This window comes from Stegodyphus dumicola, chromosome 6 (genome assembly GCF_044657685.1).
Source record: "Stegodyphus dumicola isolate Sdum_Otavi_A_Nest chromosome 6, ASM4465768v1".
NCBI classification, from domain to species: domain Eukaryota; kingdom Metazoa; phylum Arthropoda; class Arachnida; order Araneae; family Eresidae; genus Stegodyphus; species Stegodyphus dumicola.
Genome location: NC_140773.1, coordinates 80,832,393 through 80,848,478, shown reverse-complemented (window position 1 = coordinate 80,848,478; position 16,086 = coordinate 80,832,393). Strand labels below are relative to the sequence as shown.

General features: G+C 32.2%; 1 protein-coding gene across 5 annotated transcripts in view; it reads left to right on the top strand.

The window, feature by feature from the left end:
- LOC118181845 (uncharacterized) overlaps positions 1-16,086 on the top strand; it is a 430,621-nt gene that overhangs the window by 266,480 nt on the left and 148,055 nt on the right. For all 5 annotated transcript variants that reach the window (XM_085818578.1, XM_085818580.1, XM_085818579.1 and 2 more), the window contains 2 exons: positions 10,626-11,052; positions 14,022-15,079. In XM_085818578.1, the coding sequence (XP_085674704.1) occupies positions 10,626-11,052; positions 14,022-15,079 (1,485 nt within the window). The remainder of the gene's footprint in view (positions 1-10,625; positions 11,053-14,021; positions 15,080-16,086) is intronic.

Here is a 16,086-nt window from a genome sequence, read left to right as displayed (position 1 = left end):
CCGATTTCCTTCCCAAGAGGCTATACAATGTCATGAAGGTCGCATTAACCTTGCTTAAAGATATTTAATGCTTGTAACAGTGAAGTAGAAGAACATTAAACAGACAAAATGCGATCTTTCTGAAGGCTAGAAATGTGAGTTTTGAAACTGAGCAATTTACTGGAAGAATGTTTTAAATTTACTGTTTGCGTAACTTGTTACATGCCTCAGCGAATAAATAAAAACTTAAAAGAAAAGAATAATAATGTGTTAAAAGAACTACGATGCTCTTGGTAAATGCACCCAAAGAAAATCTGCACATTTTTCACCACTCCTGCTTGGAAAAAAAAAAAAAAAAGGCTTGATGAATCTTCAAGTGGCGACCGAACTAAAAGATGATGGGCAATAATTCATCATCACCAGGATTTGGCGATTGGGTTTCCTCATCGCCAGTCGCCCTTTTAACGGGGGAGCATATAAGGTATTTTCTCCCCCCTTTTTGCATGCCTTCATAGTGTAATTGGAAGCATCCTTGATGCGTATTCGTGAGGTAGGGGGTTCGAGTCGGGAAAGGGCACTGCTCATTTTTTACCTCTCCTGCTTCAAAAAAGAAACCTAATGCCTCTACAAAGTGCTATCAAACTCTTTTCAGAATTTATTTCTAATCTAATAAGAGATATTTTTATTACTATAATTATCTCATTACTTATTGTTCTGTAGAGAGATGCTTCTTTCTATCCTTAGCCACATTTTGCTCACGTTATTGTAAGATAGTGCAACTTCACATTCATACCCTTGACTAGGTATTTAGTTTTAAAATAAAACATCTGATTATCATCTCGAATATTCCTCGTTTATTTTACTGCAGATTTAAGCATTTAATCCGTAGAATTCTTTTACACTAAATATTTTTATTCAAAAGATCAGTCCTCAGGTCAGTGAATTTATACGCTAACGTTTTATTCACAAATGACCTTCCGATTAATACACAAGCTACATATTTTTGAGTTAGATGATTATGGTAAACTTTCGACTCCTATTTTATTAAATATGCAAACTGTAGGAAGCATGGTAGCTCTTCCAAAAACCTTTTGTTTGATTTTTCATTTAAAGATTTGATTCATCTAATATAGTACATACACGCATATATACATATACATATACATATATATATATATATGTACATATATGCGTGTGTGTATTTATAATTCTATAATTTACATAAAACGTATAGATCGGTGGGAATTTTTTATCACTCATACTATCCAGCATCATGAATTTCTGAAAAATGTACAGGGAACTTCGTCACAAGAGCAAAATGAATGAGACTGCTTATTTCGCAAGGATTATTGACAGAGATTAAACTTCTCATATAATTCAGAGGAATAAAGATCGTATCCTTGAACAAAGGACTGCTTTTCTGGTCATTCTGAAGTTTAGTCGCAAAGTGCGTTAAGACATTATTTTGTAAGAACAGCAGGTTTTAGATATCTAAACCCGCTGTCGAATGGTAATTTTAGCGAATTTAATATTATACACTACAACGAAAATGATTCTACCAGTCGTTTCTTATTTGGGGGAAGTTTGGAAATCACAGCCACTGCTCACCAAGGCCTTAATATCTAAGAATGCTTAGACTGTAGAATAATTACATTTAGAAAAGTAAATTTTAAAACATATAGCTCTCCCTTCTGGGATTATGATCCAAAATTTGAGTGAAGATTTGGTATTAACTTTTGATCTGTAAATAATGAATCTCATCCAAGTTATGCTTTTATTTAAAAAATCTCATCGTTCCGTAGCGTAGTGAGTCCTGATTGGAATTTTATGAATTCGAAACTGCTCAAGATTCACAAACTAGGACCAGGCACAGTGCTCTGCTGGATATTTGAACGCCCACACAGAAACAGCGTGAAAAAACGTGCTAAAAATACGAATGCTTTTCTCCCGTTTCCTAAAAGATGTAGTTCAAATTTTCATTTTAGGAATCTGAAAAAAAAATTGCAGTAAGATGGATGTAACTAAATATGTTGCAGAAGCATGTTGATAAAATGGAGCGAGGGGTATGAGTCCCGTCTGTAATGATTTCTGTTGTCAGCTATTTATAGTACTTAATGTGCTACCTGTATTCGATCAGGGAGTAACTTGTTATAATTTCCATGATTTAACAAAGGGGTGTTCTAATCAAATGTGATGTTGAGATAGTGATTCAATGCTATAAATTCAATTGCAGTGCTTGAGTAATATAAATTTGTTTAATATTCAGCATTAAATAGTTTTTAAGAATAGTCATACTAAGAAGCAGCAGGCTAAAAAAACGGCATAACACTTTAGCTTCTGTTTAAGGAAAATTTTTTGTACCATTTAATTGTTGAGTACTTAACATTAAACGAAAGGTCAATTAATTTTCCTGACTAATTTAGCTTCATTGTAATTTTTCTTCTTTGAGGCATACTAATTGTTTAAGTACATTGCATGACATACTCTTGTTTAAAATACGGATTACATACTTTTTAATGAAAATAAAATTATAGCTGCAAGGGTAAATTAATGTTATTTATTACATTGTTGCGCGATTATTGCATATATTCATTTGCGAGTTTTGTTCAAACTATTCGCCTTCATTTTTAAGTTGCTTAAGATTCTTTTGCTGAAAATGGCATTTTAGTAACTAGAAACAAGCATGCCATTTTCCGAATTGAAGTTTTTTCTTTTCTTTTTAAAAAAAAAAAAAAAAAAAAAGAGAGAGAGAGAGAGAGAGAAAATCTGAAAGTTTTCAGATTTTAAATTACGCCCAAAGGGGCGTTTTTTTTAACGTTTTCTCTGTTACTTTTATTTATTAAATATCATGTTCTACGTACTCAAACTATAAAATTCAGTTCAACAGCAATATCGCAAATTAATTTTAAAATGAGCATTTCTTTAGAATTTCCGATACAGAGTCTCGCGCGCTAGAGAATTTTTTTTTTCTTTTCGCACAGTGTTGCCATTGATCGCTTTGAAATCGTTTAGGTTTTTTGATCCAAAATGCGTTCAAAGTGTTACAAATTCTGAAATTGATAATAAAACAAATTTCAAATTCAAATTAGGGCTTCCGCATGCCCATATTCTATGGAAGATTACGTTATTCAAATTTTGATGGCTCTAGGTACCGTCGTTTTATCACAATGCGAGAAACATGCATACATTTATGAAGATAATTCATTATTTAATTTCTTTAAATATAAGACAAGGCAGTAATATATGGTGTCAATGATTTGAAAAGTGATACAGCCTTTTAAAGTTTTCAACGCAAAATGTCAAAACAAAATTAATAGTCCTTCGGGACAAATTGCCCTTTTGGACTAAAAAGAAAAAAAAGTCAGAGGGAGGGAGAGAGAGAGAGAGAGAGAGAAAAGGAACTACTATAATATTATATTATTAAAGAAATATTGGTTTTTATGAGATGAATAAATGAAATCTTATTTTGAAAACGATATACGGCTTTAGTCCAAATTTTTTTCAAATACTCGTACATAACTTGAATTTGAATATAAAATGTTCGTTGATGATAGATTGATGTATTTAAAGACGGTTTGATTCTATCTGTGTTCAGATGAAAATTTTCTGCCTCCATATTGGCAAACATTTGGATAATAAATACAAAGGAGCTTTAAAGAATGAAGGGAGTTTAATAGATTTTGAATCCAGTGTATTACTACGGCAACTTAATTACATCGCACTATAAGCGTGCTTATTTCTGATTGCTGTTTTGATAGTCTTTAAATATTTTACTGTGTGACCTTTGCATTTAAGTGAATTGCTGTTATTTGGACCTGTTGTTATCTGATCTGTGCTACATGGATTGTAATTTTGCTTATAGACATTTGTGATTTCTTTTTCTTTGAATTTCTGTTTTGTAAAAACAAGTACGTAGCGTCTTTCTTCACAGGTAAGTAGTTCTTTGGGGTTTGGGTGGATTTTTTCTTTTTGTTAGAACAGAATTTTAGACTGGATTGTTTTTGTTTTGGATGATTATTAATTTGTATATGATTATTTTTATCTGGAATAGATTTAGAATATATTAGATAATGACCCATAGTAAAGCAATATTTGCTGAGTTTAGTCGGTTAAAGGACATTAAAGACCATAATAAGCAGCTTTCACTTAAAGAAGAATCTGCGTTTGGATTTCTAATTAAAATGATAGATTTCATTTTCTCTGTGTCACTTGAATTCGTTTCTAAAGTCCAAGGTTTAAACTCGAATGCGGTCGATTGTTTTCTTAAGTATACATTATGTTTCTTAAGTGTATTTCTTAAGTATAGTCGATCTCTTAGTTATGATTTCATTAATATTTAGGATATAGACTTTGAAAATTGAAGCAAAAATGTTCCAAGTGCCCGCTTAGCTTTACCTCTGTGGATAAAAATTCTATCACCCTTGGCATTGCGTTTAGTGTACTAGAAGGCGCTGCGATTATTGAACAAAATGAATCTACACATGCCACTAAAGAACTGGACTAAAATGCAAAATGAAAACGAAGAAAAGGATCAAAAGAGTAAGGGATCAAAAGCAAATACTATTGATTAAAATTGACGACAACAGAATAAATTTAACTCGGCTAAAGAAATACCGAAAAGCTAGAAATGCTAGGTTCGCTTGAGCTAAATTTTGATTGACGTTAACGAGTCATCTGCTTCCAAAGAGTAGTTCTTATTGTTTGTGAAAGGTGTATATGAAAACTTCACAAATAATAAGAATAGGGATTCGAAAAATTTCTCCCCTCTTATTTCCAGAATGTTTTCCGCCAGAAATACCTCCTATTTCAGTCTTTGATGGAAAATACTCTTGAAAGACTTCCATGAAAATTTTGGAAAAAACAAACGTAACTGAATTTACCGCCCAAAAGAAAGTGGAAGGTCTTTATGAAATCCCTCCTCAAAACCTGATAGACACTGAAATTTAACAGATATTTTTAACGACCACGATTTACTTAACATGTATATGTCCTCCCAGAAATAAAGAATCTGAAATGTGTTATTAGACATTTGCTTATCCCCTTTATCCATCCGATACCCAGTTCAGGTTACATAACAAAGAATGTAATGTTCTCAAGGAAGAACAATTTATGCGATAAAATGGGAAAGAGGGAGAAAACTTCCTGTTTCTGTAAGTATCCTTCCTACACACGCTCAATCGAGTAATATCTGTATACTTAAGTACCTCAAATACCTGACTATTAAAACCAAGACATACCGCGTCAAACGAGGACTAACCCCACGTTGTCGTTGCCAGCGATTTCATCACTCACAATCTGCCTATTACCATCTGCCTAAGTATTGCAAATGTGCTGTTGATCATGATCCCCGGCGTTACTCCAAACCAAAAGACACAGATTAAATGTGGGTGGTGGAAACTCCCTAAGAAAACGTACACTGCACAAAAAAAGGGGGACATTTCCATATCTCCCGTTCTACTGGGCCAATTCACGAAATTCAAATTGCTTTTATCATGTCTCGAAAGCGCGAGTTAAGATATATATTAGATTTATATGTAGCATTGTTCTAACATAGGTAGTTTGACACAAAATGGGCCTTTTTCTAAAAAAAGTACCATTTTTTTTCTATATTTCATTTCTGCTACTCAAATTATGCCTAAATGTTAAATTTTGTAAAATTTGGTGCGAAATTTACAGAGAAATTCAAGAATTTAGGTTGGCGCATACTTTCAGTTTCCGCCAAGAATAATTCACTTGGCGATTTTCTTAATATATGGCAACCTATTTCCCTTCCATTGTGCAGGAGCAGAAAAAAAGTTCCGCCGTTCCTACCTTTTTACATTGTGTCTGAGCGGAAAAAAGTCACATCGTTCCTTCTTTCAAATAATTTTAACAAAGCGCGTAAACCACATTAGATGTTATTATCGCTTTCAACAATTATGCCAAATTTCAAAACGCGCCAATATATAAATTCATGTATATCATCAGAAATTTTGAATAAAAAGCGCTAATTTTTGGCAGGTGTGCCTAGAAATACATCCACTGTAAGCTGATGGCAAAAATTTTATAGGATATGATTCAAATTTTTTTCTAAAAATTTATAAAAATTATTTAAAAATACAACATAAAAAATTAGTGAATTTTATTTGGAATGAACCTAAATTGCAAACTTTGAAAGAAGGAATCAAGTATGTGTAATAAAAAAAGAGATATTAATAAAAACATACCAAACTGAATTAACATTCAGGAGCTAATGTTTTTTTAATCTACTCGTTTTTACATAAACTTGGTAGTTTGAAATAATTTGAGTCGTAGAATGGAAATATGGAAAAAAAAATGGCATGTCATTTCAGAAAAAGTCCGATTTTGTATCAAAGTACCTATATTAGGACAATGCTATATATAAACCTAATACATATCCTAAGTCGCGCTATCGAGACATGAAAAACTGAAAAACGCACTTTGAATTTCGTCAATCCTCCCAGTAAAACGGGAGATGAAGAATTGTGTCCTTTTTTTTTTTTTTTTTTTTTTTTTCTTTTCTACGCAGTGTACCTCAAAACTCGAGAGGTTGCGAAAGGATTCCTAGGCCAAAACTCTCTCAAAATCTCATTAAATACAAAGATAGATTCATAAACAATAAATCCTACGCGCAGGCAAAGCAGAAAAATATTATTCCAGATACGCTGCAATTATTATATATTACATGATTAAACACAATTACTGAAGCACCGAAAATCACGACGAACCCTTGCGGTCTTATTTTGATACTACAATAAACTAGCGAAAACATTTCTCCAGTTATTTATATTAGTAAATATTGAATTTTATATATCATGGTAGTTGCCCTCCACTAAGATAAAAACCTCAAAATCTCTTTTGTATCTCTAAATTGGAAATTACCACTGATTTTATGTAAGTGAGGTTTCCCGTTCCTGGGGTAATTTTAAAGTGCTAGCAATAGCGGTATAATTTTAGTGCTCAAGCTTGAATAACTATAGTATCCGATAAGTGGCAACAGAAAACAACTTTATTTTGATTTGTATTTTAGATGTAGACTGAATAGTTTGCAATATTTTAGTAACTGTGTAGAGACATTTATTTTTTGGAAGCAGGAAGGATGAAAAATTTGTAACGCTTTCGGCGGGAATCGAACCGCGGGCTTCTCAATTACGCGCTGAGCGTGCAGACCACCACACAACGAAGACACGCCAAGAAGGTGGAAAAAAATACCTTATAACTGTTTTAAATTATGCTCTGTATCCGTTGAACCTGATTTATCATTAAGTCATTTGAAGTTTATTATCACCGGAGGGGTTGTTAGTCTCGAAACACACTTTTCGTCTGACTTAACTTCTCATATTGTTGGCGTCAAATGTTATCGCGAAGTATTGCTTTAAAAAAATGATGTACAGTCCGTACGTATGTAATGTTTCTTGCAATGTGGAAAAACGACGCCACCTAGATCCATTGAATGATTTGAAAGTGTTAACTGGCAACACCGTTCGAAATAATTTTTTTTATCTCCTACACGCCCGACTGTTGCCATTCGGCAAAATGTAAGATATTTTGGTTGATCTTTACATTATGGTAACTTGGCGTTTTTTTGGCGAAAATTTGGCGACCAACTCTCCTACAGCAACCCTCTATTATTTTTTCCCGCCGCCATTTTGTCTTCACGAAATAAAGACATGTTTCTTTTCTTTTTATCTACTGAACACTTCTTCCAACAATCTACTAGCCGAATTACACTTATGCTAGAAATTTTATCTAACAAAACTGCTTAATCATGACAAATATTCACTGCAAAATTGGGAAAAAGTGCACAATACCATACTCCTTACGCGTTTTTCAAAATAACACATACACATAAACCATGTACACGCCGACTTATTTTTACTTAAAAAAACATCCCAGAATTACACAAAAATGGCATTGCGCACACTCTTCACTATATCCATGTACACTGCTTTTTTCTCATAAATTAGAAAAATTTCACGAAAATACATGACAATTTTCTGAATGTTTAAACCCGGTAAAAAGAACATATATGAAATTACCTGATCGCGAAAAAGTACATACCCTTTCCAAATATGAACATTTCCCCGTATAAAATAAATAAAATATCCAAAAATTTTTACCTTTACATTATCTATTATATTACAAACGTCACTAACTAATTCATACCTTTACTTCATTACAAATGCTTACAAATACTTAGTGTCAAATATTTAAATTATTTCCATGCACGTTTACACAAATTAGTTTACTTCCACCTTACATTTAGAACAATGCATAAAAATAATATCCTCAAATAATTAAAAATACTAACTTACCTATTCTTCTTCAGAATCTTGATTACGTGTCCGATAAACTTTTCTTATTTCTGTTTCAGGATCTTTAAAATCATACTTATAGTTCACACCAAGGTACCAGGTAAAATAAATAACTTAATAAAACATCTTTACTTCTATCTCGCACAACCTTAAAGAAACACTTATTACCCCTTTCAATCCCACTAAATACCCATTTCGAATTCACTTTAGTTAGGGCCATGGGATCCAAAAATTAACGAACACTGTTTCACACAACACAGAATAAAGGCAAATACAAAATTTCCATATTTTTTCCCGATTTCCCCCTTTTTCCGATTAAAGAACCGTAATTCGTCCATTAATATCACATGACATATCACATGATCTCTCATTTCCCTCACACAAAATAATGCGTAATCGGAACTGAGTACTGCTCACATTATTACCAAAGTCCTTTATCGCCTCCAAAATGTCGCCAAACTACCAGTTACCATATTGTAAAGATCAGCCGATATTTTATCTTTCACTTTTAGTCCACAAATTTAGTTATATGAAAGAAATGTGTTACTGCTTTATGTAGAATACTTATCATCTTACTGTACCAGAGTGCTGCCATTCAGTAAATCATAAGATATTTAATTTTGTGGGGATTTATTTCATTTACTTAACAGTTAAATTTAATTTGAAGCAACCTTTTCTATCCCTTTTGCTTTCAACTTACGCTTTCTTGAGAGAATGTAAATGAGCTAGCACGCGTTTATTTAAATAAACTAGAAAAATTGAGTATTTAGAGGAAGGTTCTGGAAGATGAATTTGGCGCGTATTCTCCCTACCTGAGGATCACGTTGCTATATTTGATTTACTAGCGATTACAATCCTGTGACGTTGAGCGCTTTTTGCTGTTCGGCGTGGTTACGGTAACTTTTACGAGTCTGAGATTTAAGTAACCTGTGAAGCCGTTAGGATAAATTAATAATTCTCAATTTAAAGTTACTCGTTACCTTTTTGAGTTAAGCTAAAAGCGTTGTCTTTTGTAGGTGCTAGTCGGTATCATCTGTGAATTTTATTTGAGTGAATTAAGAGTTCTTTACACCCTTCTCTGGAATTGTTCGTACATAGGGATTTCCTAAGTCTTTTAACGTCTAGTTAGTTTATACTACTAACGTAGTATACGTTACAACTTTCATATTTAATTTTGCTATAATTGAGTAGCAAAACCAAGTGATTGAAAAGTAATAAGCGCAACTCTTAAAATATTTTGTCTACATTTTAATTTGATTAACTTAAATAAAAATGCATTTAAATCATGAGATTTCTATTTTCAAATATTAAATATTTTTATGAAATTACACAGTCTGGACGCATTCAAATCACTATATACGATTTTTTCCCTTTTTTTAGGATAAATCTTTTATGTGACGAGCCACTCGAGCAGCTAGTTATCAAACAAATAATAAAAGTGAAGATAAAAAAATCTATGACAGTGCCTAGCATTCACTGTCGGAAATTCTAAAGATGTGCTGTTGTTAAGTATTTTGTGATTTTGCGCTTGAATTTTATGTGGTGTAAGTACAAAAATGCTTAGTTATAAAGCTGGAAAGATAAAAAAAAAATAAAGAACCTATGTTTGCTGTAGTGAGCCCAAGAGCAGATTTGTAGGTTGCGATACTCAACGAGAGCACGAAAAATCTTAGCAAATCCTCTGTTTTAATGTTAAAAGTTGAATACTTTCAAATTTTCTTTCCTTATTTCCCCTTTATGTTTTGCACTCAGTTTTGAATCAATAAAATATTGAAATGTTGAACGTAATATTAGACCAGAATAACCAGAATTTGCTTAATATCAGTACACGATTTCTGTATTTTATAAAGAAGGGACTGAGAAAATGCCAGAAAGAAATAAAGTAAATTTAGATATGAAATTGTATTTAATATCTCAAGCTTTTAACTTGCAAATACTGTAATGCAATGAGAATTAATTTTAATAAAATAAATAAAACTTTCTAATTGTTAAAATTGTATCCTTAGTATTTCTGCTGAGAAAAAGAGGATAGGAAATGTCGTTCATCATATTTAATAATCTTCTAGTTATAAATAATTTATAAAATGTAAAACATCAAACGTGATGACGCGCTGTCATTATAAAACTATTCTAACTTCACACTTAATTTTTACAAGAACTGCTTATTAAAATGATATGGAAAGAATTAATTACTTCACTTCTGTAAATTTTTACAATGATTTTAAAGATTTATTCTACCGTTATTATTAACTCTTAATAAACATTTTTATTTTAATACATTTATAATATATAAATTGTAAATATTATTATCTGTTTCTTATCCCAATAAAGGTTGACGGCCAGCAAGCAAGTGCGGAAGTCGAGCTAACAGATGAAGCCTTACAATCCCATACTGATGAAGATGCAGGGAGTGAAAACATCATGGGAAATGGAGCAGCCAGCCCCTCAAGTGGAACACCCTCTAGTGATAGAGTGGCTTCATCAGCTAAAATATCAGCCACGCCTTCGAGTAAGCCATCTTCTGGCATCAGCCAAAAAGACGATGAATCTCAAAAAGATGAAGACAGTAAACCAGCATCGGCAGTATCCCGGTCTTCCATACCAGACCCTATTATATATGAGCCTCCAGAAAGACGAAAATCGGCTACCTCGACTACCAGCGAAGACAAAAAGGATCTTGACGCTGATAAGTCCCAAAACGACGAACAAGAATCGGAAAAATCAGCAGAAAGAAAGGCTGAGGAAGAGCGCACCGAAGGTAAATAACGAACACAAATTTCAAAGTGAAAATGTAGACAAAGAAACCGAGTAATGTTATACAAATTTTAACTTTGCCTAAATATTCTTTCTAAAATTTATAAAGACTTCTTAGAACAAAGAATTTCTGAAAAGGCTTCATTTTATGCTACTGTAGGCAAACAACCCCAGAATTTTTTTTCTCCTTCCAGAAAAAATTCAGGTATTCATTTTCCAACTTTGGTATTTATCAGGGCTTTGTCAATTATTTCAAACTTCGTGAACCGAGGGCATTGAATTGCAGATAATACATAATGAAAATAGTTATGATTATAGTGTTGCAGTAAATGTCAATCGAAGGCGATTAAATGTCGTGTGTAAAAATTAAATGTCGTGATTAAATGTCGTGTGTAAAAGTGTCGAATTAGCCGAGCCTTGTTTAAACAAATTTTTTTTGGTTCACTCAGAAGAAATCTAAAAACGACTTTCACAAACATTTAGAAAAAAGCCAAATTTATGTGGAAAAAACAAAAGGAGAAGAAAGTGCGTGGGATAACAGTAGTGATAGCAGGTTGAAATCACGACATTTAGGAATTGTTCTGATCCACAATAATATACATTTTAAACTGTGCATAATCTGCAATATATAAACACTGTTAAATCATCTATTAAAAATAAATTGCAAAATCTAAAAAATAAATTAATCATACACTTATTAATCTTCATTTTCCATTCACCATTATCGAAATACGACAGTAAGAGAAACAGAAACATTGTTCTTTCGATTTTTTGCTGTTTTGAATTCTGATTTAATTTGTGTAGCCAAATGAATGTAGTCTCTGGATTATATTGCTTGAAATTACAGATTTCTTATCAAGAGTATTTTCTTGTTAATTACAATGGGAGTTTTATTGCTTTGCTGTGTTTTATAATTATGTTTGTTTAACCGCGGGCATTGCATCCGGCGTTATCTTAGTTAACTGGTATTGTAATCTGCTTATTTTACTCTGTGATAAGAGTTAAAAGCATTTCAGAATCCCATGAGTACTGTATACAAGAAACAGAAACATACAGACGACGAATACAAAAATAAGGCAAGGAAAATAGGATAACTAATAAAAAATAAAAATTCATTTTTACTTCAGTCTATCACTGTTTCCGTTTTAAGTTACTTATTTAGAACTTTTTCAATTTATACATCTAGATTTCAATCTATTATCAAGAAGCTCTTTTTTGAAACAACTAGCCATTTTATCCTCTCACATAATAAAATTAATTAACATGTGCATATTCAAGCAATTTTAATATTTTCGATTTACACTTAATTTTCAATGCCCGTTATATACTGTAAAATGGAACTGAAGTGCTTTTCGCGCTCCAGAATTGCACCGAATTTCAAAAGACTTTATAAGTTGCACCTTATATATATATATATATATATATATATATATATATATATATTCTACTTTAGAAAACCAAATTTTAATTTTAGGGATAACGCATTGCCTAAGAAAGTTACATTGGGCCTGTGTCAAATTCCTAATTTACATGCAATGCACAGATTTCATTAGTAATATCTTTCATGCTCCATTAGCATGTAACACAAAAGTAGTAGCACAAACCTGATGACAAGAGTCACGGATATTTTTAATCGATATTTTTTTGGCGAAAAAAGTGAACTTACAGGTTTAAAAAACATTTAAATGGTGTCCGATCTACAATTCTGAGGACAACTCAACGCAATTTCGGCAATCTGGCCAGTGGCTTAGAAATTGACGATTAATCTTTATGATGCTGGTGTTATGGTATTCTTTGCATCTGAACCAAGAACTTATATATTCTTTGATTTTTTGTTAGGAAAAAAAAAACATTGTCATTTTCAGTTCTTCTTTCGACCTCGTTTAACATTACTATTTTCAAGAATGTGAATCTGTTGTGCTCAGTGAAATTTAACTCATGATAACCTTAATTTTCTTCAGTCATGCTTTGTAATTTTGTTCATTATGATGCTAGTTGCAGCTTGAGGTCACCCTATAGTGAAGATATAGTCTTACAATAGCAGAATTTTGGATTTCACATCAGATGCTACAATAGTATATATTATACAACTATTTTTTATGCACTGTTATTCTATATTCATGTATAATCGCACTGAAAAACATGAAATTTGTGCTCATCTATGTGCTCATCACAAAACTTTGAATTCATTTATGTAATTTCCTTCTAGCTTGAAATGAAAATTACCATGAAGTGCTTGATATCCTTAGCAACCTCTTTTTGTGTTTGATATCTTTAGCGATCTCAATCACCTTACCGACCTGATTAGTTTTTGCCTGATGTTCTTTGCAAACAGTTTGATGAAAAGAGAAATACCACCCTTAATGAAGCTGGGAGATGTACACATTCTGACTGTTTACAATATGAGTAGATCCAGTTAAAAGGCTCCGTAAAGAGAGCTTCAATATCGCTAGAGAGACCGCTTAACATGGCCTGTTAACCAAGAGTATATTGCTTAACTTCATGATAGACGAAAGCAAAAACTCCAAAATACACATTAAAAAAGATAATACCGAGCATCATGAATCTCACTAAAATAGCGTGTTCTTTTTCTACATCTAAAAAATCGATAAGTGACATATTTACATGGGCTGAATACCTTAATAACTTACTTTCGGTGGATTCGAGCATGATATCCAGTTTTTCCCCTTTTCCTCACAGAAATAAACGAATAACTAATATTGACTGAATTTGACAAAGTTTTACAGAAAGAAGTCAACTTATTGCCAGATTTGTCGACAAGAAGGATGAATTTTCAGAAATTTCAATTCTACTCCAGACATTTATTAGCTCTAAATGTTCACATACACCAATTTTCATGCCCTTAACCACCATCCCCCCAAAAGAAAATAAATAACATATATCGTGTCAAATGTTATAAAGATACCATGCTGTAGTAAAACATTTTAACAAATGGCTGACCTTTTTTTACAGAAACTTCAGCTGAAGAATCAGATAAGAAAGAGGAAGTGAAGATCATAGATAATAAATCTGAAACTACAAAAGAAGTGGCTGATTCTAAAGCAGAAGAGAAAGTGTCAATCACTACAGGAGACGAAGAGAAAGAAAAAGAGGAGAAAGACCTGGATATTAATAAAGAAGTGGAAAAGGAAGATGAAAGCAAAAAGGCGATAGAAACTGAAAAGGTAACGGAAGAGAAAACAGAAAAGGGTGTTGAAGATGAAAAAGAAAAAGAAACAATCGAATCTAAAAGAGAAGTTCCAGAAACTGAAAAAGAATCGGATGGGGAAAAGGCTAAAGGTGTTGATAACATTAAAGCACCAACTGAAAAAACTTCAGAAGCAGCGAAAGAAACAGCTGATTCTCAGCCGGCTGAAATTTCAGGATCACAATCTCCGACACCATCAGTAAAAGAAGATGATAAATCTGACAAAGCAAGCGAAAAGAGAGATGAAGCTTTGGATAAACATTCTGAAGAATCGAGCAAAGAAAAGCCTGATGAGGAAACCAAATCTGAAGAAAGCATAGCTGAAAAAGAAAAGGAAGTCAGTGCCGAAAAGTCCGAAGAAGAAGGTAAACTCGAAAGCTTAGAAAAGCAAGATAAACCAGAAAGTTCAGAAAAAGAAGACAAAGCCGAGGGCCTTGATAAAGAAGCAAGACCCGAAGTTTCTCAAATGGAAGACAAAGCCGAAATTTCACAAAAAGAGGAAAAGGCCGAAATTTCTAAAGAGGAGACAGAAATTACTAAAAAAGAAGCTGATTCCGAAATTTCTGAAAAAGAAGTTGATAAGACCAACCTTCCCGGAAAAGAGGATAAAGCTGAAATTTCTGAGAAAGAGAGAGAGTCCCAAACTTCTGAAAAGGAAGATAAGGCTGAAGTTCCGGAAAAAGAAGACGAAGCTGAAATTTCTGAGAAAGAGAAAGAAGCTGAAATTTCGACTGATGAAAAAGAAACTTCCGAGAAGGAAGACAGACCTACAACACCTGAAAAGGATTCAGCGGAACCTGAAGCCAAAACGACGGTAACGGAGGTGAGTATATTATTTTCCCTTTGGTATGTAATTCTTATGCTAAATAATTTAAGCGAATTATCTTCTGAAGTGTAAAAAAATGCTTTTAAATAATAAAGATTAACAAGCTTAGATTTCAGTACAAACTCACTGCACATAAACTTTTTTATCATAAATGATGAAATAAACAAGCTGTAAACTAGCACGAAATTCAAAATTGATCATCCGAAAAACTTTCAAATTTTCAACTGAAAACTTGTTGCTGATAAAGTGAACACGCACAAGTAATAGGTATTATAATTATCAGAATTTGTATTAAACAATATATTGTGTAGTACAAACAAAATTACTTATATTGAAGGCTATAAAAAATAAATGTAAAATAAAACATGTATATACGTAAAAAAGCAAATTTAAAGTTAAAATAATTAAAAAAATGTGCAAACATATAAAAGATTTAATTTTCGAACTAATCTACAATATCATTTAAATTCAGATAGCATAAGCAAATCAAGTGCAAAACCAAAACATGAAAATAATTTCACCAATTTAGCAAATTAAAATGAACCTAATTTTTTTTTTTTAAAATGCATAAGTGAATGACTGTTGAGCAGGCAGGAGACAGACTTATCAAGGGGAAATGGCCGCCAAACAGATAGACATGACTAGCAGAATAGGATCTTCATTTATGTTTAGAGCAATTAAATACAAGTAAAGAAAAATTGTTGGGATTTAGAAAATAAAGTATTTTATTTAAGATCGTTCAAGAGAATAATCGCATTATTGCTGTATAAAAGCGAAATTTATGCAAAGAATAGTTTTCAGTTTTTTCATTTTTTATTTATTGCTTCATCCTCTAATAAAAACGCACTTATATAAAAACGAAAGGCGTTTAATTTATTCATAAATTTAACGATTTCACAGGGAAAATTTAAAATCATTCTTAATAGAATTTCATAATTTAAAGTGCAGCCAAAAGCCAAGGGATAGTAGACAAAGAATAAACTAATATTGATACTCAGTATCAT